This window comes from Taurulus bubalis (assembly GCF_910589615.1).
Source record: "Taurulus bubalis genome assembly, chromosome: 5".
Classification (NCBI taxonomy): domain Eukaryota; kingdom Metazoa; phylum Chordata; class Actinopteri; order Perciformes; family Cottidae; genus Taurulus; species Taurulus bubalis.
The window spans coordinates 22324873-22339708 of NC_136593.1; the positions used below are offsets into that span (position 1 = coordinate 22324873).

General features: G+C 42.6%; 1 protein-coding gene across 1 annotated transcript in view; it reads right to left on the reverse strand.

The window, feature by feature from the left end:
- Positions 1-14836, reverse strand: part of nucks1a (nuclear casein kinase and cyclin-dependent kinase substrate 1a) — a gene marked incomplete at both ends in the record, with an annotated part of 50446 nt that overhangs the window by 3759 nt on the left and 31851 nt on the right. Inside the window, 2 exons of the mRNA XM_079218788.1 lie at positions 745-835; positions 1669-1718. Coding sequence (XP_079074914.1) covers positions 745-835; positions 1669-1718 — 141 coding nt within the window. The remainder of the gene's footprint in view (positions 1-744; positions 836-1668; positions 1719-14836) is intronic.

Genomic DNA, 14836 nt, shown 5'->3' on the forward strand with positions numbered 1-14836 from the left:
ATCATTGAGGGGCCGTGCAATCGGCATGCTAATAGCAGGAATGTCCTTTTGGCCACCAGAAACCGTCTTCTATCATCTGGCAATCAGCAAACCCATCGGGTTTCAGTGACAATTTTTGACCACGTCACCACCGTTAAACGCTGCCCGCCACGGTTTTATAATGACATGAATTTACATCTTTTGCCATTAATGAAAGAGCCTTCGGTGTCGTTCTTCACTCTTCTTTCAACGAAGACATATTCTAGTTCTTAAAGCGCTGATAGTACTGCAGCTTCTGCGCAGACATTCAGGAGCCGCCCCGTGTTGGACTGGGTCGTGCCAGTAGCTCCTCAAAGGATGCCGACTGGTCCGGGCTCTGGCCTACCAGACATAAACTCCTTACTCGAAGACCCGACCAGATGGGTTTTCGTGCAATCGTGAGAATCCAGCCGCCGTGCAGGGTCTATTTCCATTCTACCCAGGCCTACACCCCCTCAGCATTGTTGCACCGGCACCTACTATAGACTGCTATGCTATATCCTGGTTTATAAGTGCTGACTCTAAGTGCATCAACCCTGCTCATACAAAGGCCGCTGTGTTCTAGAGGTTCAACGTGCTGAATCATGGCTCAAGACTGTCATCAGTGAAACGCATGCAAACATGACATGGCTTCAAGAAGAAACCCATAAAATAAACACATTTATCAAAAATGGCACAGCACTCAGACATGCTGCAGAAGGAGGTACCGATATACGGAGGACTCACCTGTCATCCTGCGAGTTCTTTGAGCGCTTGTGCTTGGGTTCACGAGGGGGCGCACGCACCTTCTTGGGCTTATTCTCTCCATACTCCTCATCTGTAAAGAGGACGAGAGTTTTGTATTTCACTCGCATGAATGTTCAGGTTTGCTGTTGGCCACACAGACAAATACTTTTTACTAATTACTTTTTAAAGTCTACACTCTCTTGGCATTTCTTCATCAGATTCTCAAGAGATATTTGTACATCTTCTATGAAGCACGTGTGGAAAAACCTCACAGAGACGCACAATAGTTATGCGGAGTTGAACGAGTTCCAACTCTCAGCGAAAAGGAGAAAAAATAAGAAAAAACAAACAAAACCTGCAGCGCTTAGCGTAGCATAGACGCTCGGCGCCTCGTCATGAAGCGCATTTACACTATGCTACAAAGAATGAAATTGCATTTGTCAATAGTATTAATCGGGCAATAATACTGCTCCATTGTAAACAACAAATTGGTGTTGAAACCGGCGGGGGGAGGGGTATTTATTGTTGAGCAGAGGTAAAACAAAATAGCATGGAAATGGTAATATAAGAGTGTATGTTGATGTAGATGGCATTTATTTGGGTATTGAGAATCATGGAATTTCAATGATATTTGTATTCACTACATTAATTAAACAAAACTGGTATTGCGTCATGCCTATTTGCATGCTGGATAAAAATTAAATTGTAATAAAAGGTCATATAATATCCTGGAATTATTTAATGTTGAGATAAAGAACAGGTTGTTTGAGTCTGCATGTTGATCAGGTTTTCCACTCAGCAGTTCCTGTTGTAAAATATATAAATATGGCCCGACACCTCTACGAGTGTATTCTACAATATAAGGTGAGAAAATATCCATGTCGCCCAACGTTACGACCACAAGCACTGAAACACATCGCATACCTGCATCATCAGACTCGTTGAATTGCGAGTAGTTCACCACTTTCCTGTTCCTGTGGAGAAGAATACACACTGTATCACATTACGTTTACACAGGACAGTTACTTCACTGCCCAAGTCTGATATTAGACATGCAAATAGTAATGGAAGGAGGGGGGCTACATGGATATAAGAAGTCATGTCAACAATTCAACACGGCAACAAGTCAGCTCCGTATGAATGCATGTTTGTATCATGTTTGTATCGTTTGGTTTGAGAAACCATAAATAGCCTCCAGGTGGGGGGCACTGAACTGGACACTGGTCTACCTTCTATAGTTTCCACGGCCAATCTGGCAAAGTGTATGGGGTAGAGAGAGACGCATCGGGTGACAGCAGCCGACTACAGTTCAGGTAACGCAAACCTCTAGAAGCAGTGTCCAATGCAAGGTGCAAACCACAGATAAATCACCCTTATTCATGTAAATATCTTTTGAAACTCAATCTAAAAGGGCTTTAAGCACAGAAACTTTTAAAACACAAAAAAGGTACAAATTAAATAACCGGCAAGCACCAGTTACGCATCTGTGGAGGTGTGTGTGTGTGTGTGGTTGGAAGGGAGCGGGAGGGCTCACTGTGACAGAAACCTCACAACACACACACACACACACACACCTCAGACACGTGTAACCGAAGGCAGCAACACGCCCGCCAAGCTTTCCACACATTACCGTTCAACATGTCAGGAATATCAGAGAGAAACTTTCTGCGTGGTACTGGGTGTCATGACAACGTTTGAGGAAGTCTGCATATCCTTTTGTGGGTTTCTTTTTGTGCTTAGGGTTAGGTATTGCACCCTTACCAGAAATTACGTTTTTTAACACTGAAATAGACGGAAAACCGTGTCTTCATGAGGCTGTGTGAAATGAGCCATTGCCATTCAGTAAAAGCAGAAAACACTAGCCGAATACTTTGACAACTCGCATTTTTCACCATCGTCTGACGTTTTATAGACAAAACAATTAATCAAGAAAAGTGGTAATATAATGCAAACCATTTGCATTATATTACAAAAATAGAACAGTTCATGCCTTACTAGGGTTGTTAATAATTAACCATGCAATCACTCAAGTAAGCCAGAGCCAAAGGGGTCGCCAACTTCACAGGCTAACTTCACTTTGATCAGCAAGCGGCTGACCAGGCGGCTGGAAGACTTGTAGCAGTTATTTACTGACAAATAAACTGCACACAAACTCAACAGCTGCGTTACTGACAACTCCATACTCATAGTCTCACACACACACACACACACACACACACACACACACACACACACACACACACACACACACACACACACACACACACACACACACACACACTCTCACGTTATGCCACTAGTTGCAATACACCGGCTGAAACCCTGGCGGACCACACTACAGATAGCTACCACACGGCTACGCTGATTGCAAAAATGGCGGCATGGGGCCGTCACCCCCACATCCAAAGGACTGCGCTGGGCGCAGAAGAAGAAATTATTTGAGCGGGTTGGTCAATATAGTAGTATAGCACAGCAAGGAATTTGTTGCTTCAACGGACTACATTTACCATCAGCACTGACTGGACAACCACATAGAGGAGGGTTTTTTTGGGCTGCATTATTATGAATGCAGATGACACTCAAATCTTGCCACGGTTAAATTTGATTATATACCACAGCTTGTGTCTGAACATTGAACTCTTCTGCCACAGTTTGCCCCGTAAAATCATATTAGTAACTCAAAAGAGCATCCGCATAGCATTGCCTCTAATTGAGACAAATGACTTGGTCACGTTGGTTTTTCAACGCCGTTGTCCGACTGAACTGCCTTGAAGCAAAATTAAATAAATATATCCTGTGTGTTGTGGCCGACTGAAAGCATGTGTGAACAATCAGGTCCTTTTATGCAGCGGATGATGAGTCTTTAAAAGTGCAGGCTATTTTACACTTGTGGAGACAATCGGTCAAGGCCCGCGTTTTTTCTTTGATTTACTCAAAAAAAAAAAAAACACCAAACTGGCTCAATCTGAAAGTAAATAGAAGATAGTCGTATTGTGCAGCACCAGGGGATGATTGGTTGGGCTTAATCAAAAGTTACTACAATGGATCACTGGCTCTGATGATTGGCTTTTCAAATGACATCTTTCAATAAAAATAAAAAATAGCATTAAAAACTAACAACAAAAAGTCTTGGTGTGCAGATTCATGTAAAGTAAAAAAAATAAAGGGTGTGTCTTTGTATATATCAGAGGGGAGGGTCCTTCTGAAAAATGCATTAATAGCATGACTTTTTTTTTTTTTCAAATCAACGCAATAATCACACCTCATTTTACAACTTTCACACAGCTCCTGGAGGCTCTTCTAATCCCGCCCCCTTTAAAGGCCACCAATGAGTCATTAGGATTCCGAAATACCGCGAGATTTCGAGGTTCAAACGAGGGCATAAAAATTACTTCGAATCAAGTTAAAGGGACGTTTTTAATTTGAATTAAAGGGCCTGGAAATACCTCATGCGTTATAACCACGCGGGTGTAGTCCTCCGCCTTCCTCTGACGTCAGCCAGCGGCGTGAATTTACTGCCAGCACTGAACATGTAGATCCGCTCTGCTCTTCCGACAACGACATTTTCACACTAGCACACCTTTTTAATATTGTTTTGAGCCGACAGAAATGTTATAAATGGGATATAAACTCGCTGCGCTATCGACGTATCTAGTCTGCGCGGCAACAAGATAAAATCCTGAGGCCAGCACCACCTCCGGTCGTTTTCGTTTCCTTTTTTTCTCCTTTTCGATGGAGGAGGAGGGGGGGGGGGGGTGTTGGCGTTTTCAGAGCCTCAACTGGATGAATGGGGTCGCCATATTCTCATTCTCAAGCCAGAGAGGGACAAATTATTACCAGGCCTGGCGTAAGTGAGCCGTAAAACGTAACTGGTTAAAATCACACCGCCTAATTTTTTTTCCCGCGTAGCCTACATAGCCGCCAACAATGCACATTGTGGGTTCGTTAACAAACGGCAAAAAAAAAAGAGAAAAGAAGCCCGACAGACACGACACGCCGCGTCTCTCTCAACAAGACATGGCGAACCGTCCACACCGCTGGGATCCATGTTAGAAAATGGGAAGGGTGAACAGACACGCGAGCCGGGAAGAACACGCGCACACATTCCCATTATTTTTTCATGAAATAAACACATTCCCAGCTCATTAAAAAATAAATAAAAAAAACGCAGCATGGTCGAGGCGCGCATGTTATGCGCGAAGCCTGCACGCGCGGTGTCCGTTATTAACGTTACGGAGAAAGCGGAGGACATATTAAGCACACCTACCTCACTGGTCTTGCCATTTTGCAGGAATACTGTAGAGGTTAGGGATGTAAGAAAGAAGGGGGGGGGAGAAGAAGCAGCACAGGCAAAAAAAAAAAATATTGGTTCCCGCTCTGCAAAACACCGAGGGGCGCGAGCTTGGCGCACAACTCCGCCGTCCGAGCTAGCGCGTGAAAATAAAAGTACGGCGGCAACTCGTCCTCAAAATCGCAAATATTCTTAATTTTTTTTTTAACCCTCAGCTACACAAAATGGTGAATAAAACAAACTGAAACTGCAGCCCGTGTGCAACCAAACGCCGCGGCCTCGAGGGGTGGGTTCCTCGAGGACAAGCACCGCCCCCGCGGGCCCGTGAGAGGAGCAGCGCGGCACTCCGCTCCTCTGATTGGTCGATTTGAACAACGACCGTACTTCCCATTGGCCACTCGGGCTGTACGTTAAAACGCTTTTAGACATTTTTTTGTTCCCCCGCCTCCGTCAGCAGGCTCGGTTGAACCGGCACTGTTAAGAAAACAAAAAGAGGCCCTCAGGTTGGATGCAAACATTTAATCCAGTGGCTCCCAAACGACCAAAAGCAACTTTGGTTGATTATAGGTTCGTGCACAATAATCTTGTGTATGAAATGATCTCACTTCCGTTTCAGGAGTAAGATTGACTGTGGTGTTGCTGCTACTGAGAATAACCTTGTTCTGCCCACCTGGCAGCCTGCTGCAGCATGAGATGCAGGTAGAAAACAGTTGCATAGCGTTGCAAACTGTAAAGCCTACAAATTACACTTGCAGGTTATTCAGTTTATATTTGTGATAGATTTCCTTAAAAAAAAAAATATTTCCTTCATATATATCTTAAGACTGTGAGGAGAATCTACAACAAAATTTCACAATGCCAAATTGGCTCAAGTCATTCTGAAAAAATGCCAAAATTGCTTCCCCCTATTGTACCACTTTCAGACCTAAAGACCATGTGGATTCAGGCCGAGCTTCACAAACCCTGATGTATGGGTTCAATGCTAGGAGGGGAGAGCTAAAGGGCGAACGTTAGAATTCATTCAATAATCCTGATATGGTGACCACATGGATTTACTTTGACCGTAGAAAAGATGTCCTCATTGTGTGAACGAGTTTTTTAATTTTTTATATCTAGCCTCCAGGACCAAAATACATGGGAATTAGGATCAATAACTACAAATGTGACCTTAATCCTCTTTATCAGTCCTTATTAACCATTTGTGGCGATTGTCCTTTAAAACCGTATATCGAAACCCACGTATAGCACCCCAGCACACAAATAAGCATCCACTTGTGGATATGTTTACATTAGCATGTGGAGTTTCAACCCTTCTTTTTGGGTTAAATATTCTCCACAAATGTCTGCATTTGACATTAGGCTGCTGGTGAGAAACGCCGATGCAAAGCACGGGCAGAATTTATATTGTGTCAAAAGTTATTCTTTTAATTCATTTTTGTTCCTGGTACATGGAGTTGTCGTCATGCGGCAGTGGAGTCAATGATCTGCTCACGTGACAGACTAAGAAATAAGGTTAACCGACATGCAAATGTTAGCGTGGTGTCGTGCGAAATATTACACGCTGACGGGCGTGCGTCGGTTTGCACAAAGTAGTGCTCGTCCTTCCTGGTCTTCCCATTGGTCGGATCCTCATCCGTCTTGGCTCATCTATCAACTAGCCCGATGAGTCTGCAGCTTGTTTCCCTACTTTTCCTCAAAGTGACCCAGTTCCTCTAAAAGTAACACACCAGACTCGAGGCAGGTGGCGATACAGTATTTATCAGTCTCCGACTGGTAAACTGCCCACCTCGTGGTTTAAAGGCACCCGGCTCCACACAGCCGCCCACTGTGTTTGTACTTTAGTTGAGTATTTTTTTTGCTATTTGATGCTTACTTTGCTTTTTCTCTGCATTATATTTATTTCAGAGCTTTGGTCTGTAATTACTTTGCAGATTTAGTGTATCGATGCAAAATACAATATATATATATATTATCAGCAAATAAATTCTTATAGATTAAAGTTGTATAAATGAGTTCAAATCAACCCCACCTTTAGCAGATTATACATTTATTATATAATAATATATATACTGTGTGTATGTATATATATATATATATATTCTGAAATGGATCATAATTCTGCATAAGTACTTATTTTGGGCACTTTTAGTATATTTTGATGCGCACACTTCTGTACTTTTATGTAAGTAAAAGTTCATTAATCGTAGTTCGGCACACTATATGGTACCTCTGCTTTTACTTCTGTAAAATGTTTGAGGACTCCTTCCACCACTGGAGATAACCAAGTTATGTTCTGTAAGGGTCTGAAAAGGGAAGGAGCATGGAACTTAGGTAAGTTTGACAATAGTGAGCTGAGCCTGTCAGTCTGAGTTATTCTAAAATCATGAGCGTATTATGAGCCAATGGGCCCTTTAGACTTGCTCAGCGCCACACCGCCTCTCCTAGGAGCAAGACACTAGGTTCCTTTCTGACTTCCTAGACTTTCTTTCCCTTCGTCTCCTCGCTCCACGATCCTCCGGCCCTTTGATTCAGAAATCGATTTCGGCGTCCCGATTCCTAAAATGCAACTCGAGGAGTGACGATCGAGGCCAGAGGAGCTGCAGGCGAGGAAACACATCAATGTGTCTTTACAGCACCCGTGACAAATAGAGGCGTGACACACAGCTGGAATATTCTCAAACCACAGAAGTGTAACCTTTTATTTTGGATTCATAAATTGTAATTTCCTAATGGAAATCTCTGTTCCTCTTTGTGTGTCTTTGTGGTCAATTTATGTTCCTTTGTGGTCACTTTGTGTCTCTTTCTGGTCATTTTGTGTCTCTTTCTGGTCATTTTGTGTCTCTTTCTGGTCAATTTGTGTTCCTTTGTGGTCATTTTGTGTTCCTTTGTGGTCATTGTGTGTCTCTTTGTAAATCATTTTGTGTCTCTTTGTTGTTATTTTGTGTCCCTTTAAGGTCATGTTGTATCTCTGTGGTCATTGTGTCACTCTTTGTTGTAATTTTGTGGTCTCTTTGTAGTTGTGTTATGTCGTTTTGTATTGATTTTGTGTCTCTTTGTTCTAAAATTGTGTCCCTTTATCGTCATTTTGTATCTTTGTGATAATTTTGTGTCTCTTTGTTGTCATTTTGTGTCTCTTTGTGGTTGTATGTTCACAGTTTCTTTGTGATCTCTTAGTTTGTCCTTGCAGATGCAGCCATTTGTGGTCATCTCAAGTCTGTGCTACTGTGTTTGCTTTAAACCAATTTCACCTGGGCATCCTTCACTTGCTTTGGCTACATGACAAGGACATTTTGCATCAAAGACATTTCATGTTTAGAGCAACTGTTAACTGTTGGCTGATTTGTTGTTTGGTTGTCGTCTTTTTGGTTGCAAACTGTGAATCAGAAGCATCTGATGGGGTATCAATTTCCTCCAAAATGTCTTTGACTACACATGGATTCCTCATACATCTGTTGCTCATTCCTTTGTTAACTATTTCTGATTTATTCCATGTGATAAGACTTACAATTAATTTAAAAAATCATTATGCTCTCAACATACTGCATTCTTACATCTAAATGTTTTTACTATGATCCATTTAATTTCCATTAGTTTATAAAAGTTCAGCTCTCTATCAAACCTTCTACAAACACACACACACAAATGAGCAGACAGCAAAAGTGGAGATTCGAGTCACATGACTTGGACTCGGATCGGACTGAACTTGTATTTGGTGACTCGACTTGATAAAATATAAAAGACTCAAGACCCAACAAAGTGTGCCACAAATCAATTCCTTTCCTGAATCAACAAACATTCATTCAGAGCAGGTCAATGCAATTCTTCAGATCAAATAAATCAGTCAGACTTTAGTTTAAACAAAAATAGTTTTTTAATTTGAAAAAACATTCATGATTTTTGTAAATGTTGTATATTGTTTCTCAAATGTAATGTGTAAAGTGCATTATATTTGGCGCATTGCAACATGTTTAGGACTGGAAACTATCACAAGTTATCAAAGGGTAGGACTAGACTAGACAAAGACTTGAGACTTAATTACGACTTCTAAAACAAAGACTTGGTCCCACCTCTGACTGACAAGATCAGGAACATGTCCCACAAGGTTCACTGTCAGTTACAGCTTGTGTTGGCTCATATCTCCAAACAAAGTTGTATATTTTAATTTCAGTAAACAGGTATTCAGTGGGTGCAGAACGTAAGTTGTTACAACAATATGTGGTTGTGCTGCAGCAATCTTTTGGGAGAAAAAGATGGAGGTCTGGAGGCTCCGGAAGGAAGTAACCTTTATGTTTTAGGCTTATTGAGTTCCAGGTCCACCCACTCGAGTGAGGTTCTGCCGACAAATTGTAGGCTGCATGCTGAGGGCTTGTTTGGAATGAGGTGTGTGTGTGTGTGTGTGTGTGTGTGTGTGTGTGTGTGTGTGTGTGTGTGTGTGTGTGTGTGTGTGTGTGTGTGTGTGTGTCCTGATCAGAATATGCCAGACAATCCTGATCAGAATATGAGAGCCTGCTCAGTATTTTTTGGGAGTGACGGGATGAGAAACTGTTAAAAATGCGCGCGCTCTCTCTTTCTCTCTCTCTCTCTCTCTCTCTCTCTCTCTCTCTCTCTCTCTCTCCTTCATGTGTCTCCATGTTCAGGGATGGTGGGGGAGCAGGTATGTTGCCACGGCAACCGGGTAAGGGATGCTCGCCTCTCTTCGTGGCTTCACAGTTGCCTCCGGATCATCATTCAGTCAGAGTTCTTCTTGCACACATATTACATACAGCCTGCGACAATACAGGCGTCCTTGAACCTCGGAGACATGTTCATAGCACACCTCTGGGTTTGATGACTAATTCAGAGTGTGTCCAGCAGGTAGGAACGGTACTGACATGTCTAGGAGAAGAAGAAAAAACTCACATTACACAGTGTCCATGCATTGAATTCAAAGATAAATGTTTGCTTTATTCACTTAAAAAACACTTTCATATCCAACTGTTGAGGTGGAACAGGTGATTGTTGCTTCTGATTAAATGTTGAGTTGCAGCCAAACATGATCAGTTGGAGGAGCCTCACGCTATTATTCCTCACCTGTGTAGCACCGCCACCTTGTGGCTTGTATGTTAAACTGCAACGCAACAGGGAGAACGGCCTGCAAAGACGACCACAAATTAACCCAGATGTTAAAGTGGCCTTTACAGTAGAGATAGGAGTTTCAACCAGAGCGGACCTAAATTTAAACTTAAAACTTAAACTTAAAACTTAAAACTTAAACTTAAACTAGTGCTCCTTGTCATTGTGTGTTTGTCCTCTATAAAGATTCACATGGAGGCAACAGGACAAGTGTTCTGGTTTTCCATTTCTAGTCCCAGTAGTAGTAACAAATCCCGTTTGAGCGTCTCTGGCTGGACTCATAGACTGTAGGCTCCTTTTCACGTTTCAGACGCAAGCGATTTCCTGTCTAAAGTCTTGAAAATGTATACAAATATGCGAAAGGAAGAACTTTTGTTTTCCTCTTTCCTCATGACCACTCTTGCTGCGACCCTTTAGAGGGGGGCTGAGCCTTAGGTTGGGAACCACAACCACCAAACAGTGTAATGATGTATTTAAAACTAGCTCCACCACGACTACAGCGACAACAGCAAAATGCCGCTTACACTTTGTTGCATCAGCATTTACAGTCGGATGATGTCATATATACAAAATATTGCATTCGGTGACATTTTTCTGCAGGACTTTTGATACTTTGAATTGAAGACTTTCACTTGTCGGGGAGTATCTTTTTACATCTTTGTGATTGTGATGGTCGTGATATGACATATACTGTATATATTTCCATACACAGAGTGTATGTAAACATGATTATTTATGCTGCAAAATCCTCGCAACATAAACCACTCATTGCATCCTTGTGCTCAACATGTTCCAAATGCTCATATCTTCGACAAAGTGTGTCTGCACGAGTAAAATGATAAAAACACACTTTCCGCAGTATAAACACGTCAGTATCTCACGGCCTCAGGGGTCTTAATGTGTTCACTGTGTGGCAATTTGATTAACTGTAATTTAGTTTGAAAATATGCACCATTATAGCACAATATCACTAAGGCAGTTAATAACTAACTAGTATTTATATGAACTAGTTGATGAATAACTATTATAACTATTCATGACTTTAATAGTTTTCATCATGAGGTTATGGTGCAGCGTTTGTATCTCAGGTCAACAATGAACTTTGTAGCTCAAGACTCATCAGAATGGACGCTTGAACCTCGACAACGCCCTGACTTCACCTGCAGATGGAGCTTGTGTGGTAAAGCTCCAGGACAGCTGATCAACCTGTGGCTGAGATTGTTTCCTGTCAACTAGAATGAACGCCCACCATTTCTGTTGACATGGCACATATTAGTGCGTATATATCAAATTAAGTTCTGCTAAAGACCTGCTCACAAACTAACTGGTGTTGTGTGCTGTGATGGAAGAAGTACCGTAAAAGCCGGGTTACAAGCCCCTACTACCTTCGGTGGTTGTCCCCGCTGTAGCAAGCTAGCGCTGTTGCTACTGGCGTCCCCTCTGCCCGAGTCAGGCATCGAGCCGGGGCTGGTCCCGCTACCTTAGGTGATTGTCGAGGAGCTAGCAGAGAGCTAGCGGGGAACTAGGAACAGCGCTAGCTGGCTACAGCAGGGAACTAGTGAGGACGCACCGAACGTAGTAGCGGCTTGTAACCCGACTTTTACGGTATTCAGATCCTTTACTTAAGTAAATGTACCAATGCAAAAAAGTCAAAATACTCCATTATCAGTAAAAGTAAAAAGTACAGAAGCATTGAAATCTAAATGTCAAAGTACTCATTATGATAAAACTCACTATAACTCATTATACTCATTATGATAAAACTGTCCAATGTTCAGTATATTAATATATATATGGCATTATTATATGTTAATACTGATGCGTAAGCAGCATTTTACTGTTGCAGATGTTGAAGTTGGAAACTAACCGAAGGGTCACAAGACAAATCTGAGGGGACAGAGGACTAATGAGAGAGAGAAGAAGAAAACACAAAGTACTGACACACTAAATGGTATTGATATTTGAGACTGTTCTCTCTAATCTGGATTTATTTCTCATCTTAACAACTCATAGACAAGCCAAAAAAGGATAGGAGCCACAGATTACTTCTTTATCAATGCATGGCATTTTAGAAGCTTCTCATATGTTTATTAAAATGTAAATAGTTAATTTGTAAGTAATTAGCATGGGGGCAGTTTGTAGTATTTCGTGGGATCAATTTGCAGAAACTGGATATAAAACTGATAACTATGTTTTCATTAGTGTATAATCAACTGAAACTACCGCAAAGTTTCTACAGTAGAACGGACAACGAAACACTCTCTCTTTTACGTAACCCAAAGCTCAACCTATAGTTTCTGACGTGCTTCTGAAACTGCAGTATTACAAGCCCTAGAGTAGTGCTGTTATGATAAATGTGGCTTCTTCTCTTATGTAATAAAACATACTGGACACGGACCACAAACTAGTATTGTTTTATGTCTCACAGGCAGAGGAATCTGAGAAATCCGATGGTCTTCAGGAAGCCCTAGAGGTGGAGAGAAGAGCCACAGCAGAGGCCTTAAAGAATGGAAAAGTCGCTAAAGCTCAACACAAAGCTGCCCTGAAGCAAGTGCGGAAAGAAAAAGAGGCTCTAGCAACGGCTCTGAAGAAGAAGCCAGCTGAAAAAAACAGCCTTTTGTGTTGAGGTGGAGCACTTTAAGGTCCAAGTGGATGATCTCAAGAAGTCACAGAAAGATCAGCAGAGGAGTCTAGAAAAAGACGCTGCAATTCAATCACTACACTTTAACATACAGAAACTTCAAAGCCAAGGACACCATTGTGTCCACATTGCAGGAGAAAGTGAACCAGTGGGCCTCAAACCTCAACGAGGAACGAACAAAACACTGTTCACTCCACAAGGACTGCCGCCTCCCAGCAGCTGAAGGAAGCGGAGGAACTGAACCATGTGAACCAACTACTCGCATCTGAGAACAAAAGGCTGCAAAGTGAACTTGCGGCTGCGCTAAATGAGAGGCAGCTCTGGGCAGTTCCCTGAAGCAAAGTCTTCAGAAATGCAGACTTATAGGGCTCAAGGCGTTGGCTCGAGAACCCTCAAACACTCAACGATGTGGCGGTGGGGCAGCCCGTAAACCCTCACGGACATTTAGCGGGAGCGCGCCTCAGAGTCTGAGCCGGTCTGGGTTTAGTTCTGTCCCACTGTCACATCGTCCAGTGTTTGATGGCTCTCTGCCAGACATGTTGAGCCCTTTATGAACCCTTTCCGTAAGTCGGCATTAGATGCAGACTTTGCCCAAGGGAATTACCCACAATTCACGGCAATGTGACCAATGGAAGCATGGAGATGTAAAAAAAAAAGGTAAACTAAGAGGACAGCACGTGGACGTTCAGCCCGATAATATATATATATATATATTTTTATATATATATATATATATATATATATATATATATATATATATATATAAAACACAGATTTATTCATCAAACATTTCGTTTTGTTATTGAAGCTGTTTGGGCAAAAACGAGTAAATAGATTATTTGAAATGTCCTCATCTCGTGAGGAAAGAGCCTGGAAGACGTTGAAATCAATGTGATATGTTTCCGCAAAGTGCTGTCCCATTCATATTTACACCATGTCAAGCCCTTACAGCCTCTCTCACTCAACTACTTAACAGGTGGCGTCAGTAAGTCCCTGAGGGTTCAGGGTTCGAGGCCATAGGGGGACATTGGGATTGAGCCGTAGTGTGGAGGTTTTGGGATTGAGCCGTAGTGTGGAGGTTTTGGGATTGGGCCGGAGAGTGGAGGTTTTGGGATTCCTGACATTGAACCTTTCCCTCTTCACTTCACCATTCCTCCTATAGAGGGCAATACAGGACTGCAGTTGTAAGAGGATTCCTGCTCCGGAGCGCAGAGCACATTGCTAATTCCACTCAGCCACGAGCTGGTGGATGCCTGCTGGCCAAATGTTTGACTCAGTACCCCTGTCTCTGTGTGTGTGAATGCCAGATTAAAATGTCTCATGACCCGGCTGTGACACCCTCGGTTGGAGAACTCGTAGTTTGACAGTCTGCAAACAAACCCCGCTGATGCTGTGAGAGAGAAACAAGAAGGAGAAAAAAAGAAGACAAAAAAAAGAGGCGACCGGGTTAAGAACTTCCATAAATGAACCTCCTATTCAAAAAGGGGCTTACCGAGCCTCCCGGCACAATGACTGTTCTTACACATCATCCTCTGCTACTTTCGAGTTGATTCCCTCATTTTCTCCGCTCTGCTCTCAGATGAGTAGCTGCGGGCGACGCTGCGGATAAGTGGAGCAATACAGGGGGAGTGCGAGGGATGGATGGATGTAAACAAGTGCATGAGTAGGAAACGGTGCTACACGGCCCACTAACAGGGCCGCTGTACGCGTTAGAATTGCTCCTGTTAGATCAACTCAACTCCTCAGCCATGATGGACATCACATCATGGAGTCAAGGAGTAAACAAGCACATTTTACCGGTTATGTCGCTGCTCGTAGGGACTATTCCTTTTGAAGAAAGTAGTTCCAGTTCAGAGAGAGCAATTGTGAGCAGCGGCTTTACCGAATGTCCGATATGTGTTTGATTGATTTATTTTTTGTTTTGTTTAGTGTTCAAAAAGTGTGACTCTTCTGAATAAATCGGAACAGCTCCGCCGGCATCAGGACGCGCTCGTTTCTTTTGTCGTTGCAAAATGAAGAAGAGTCACGACTCTCGGCAAGGAAAAGGT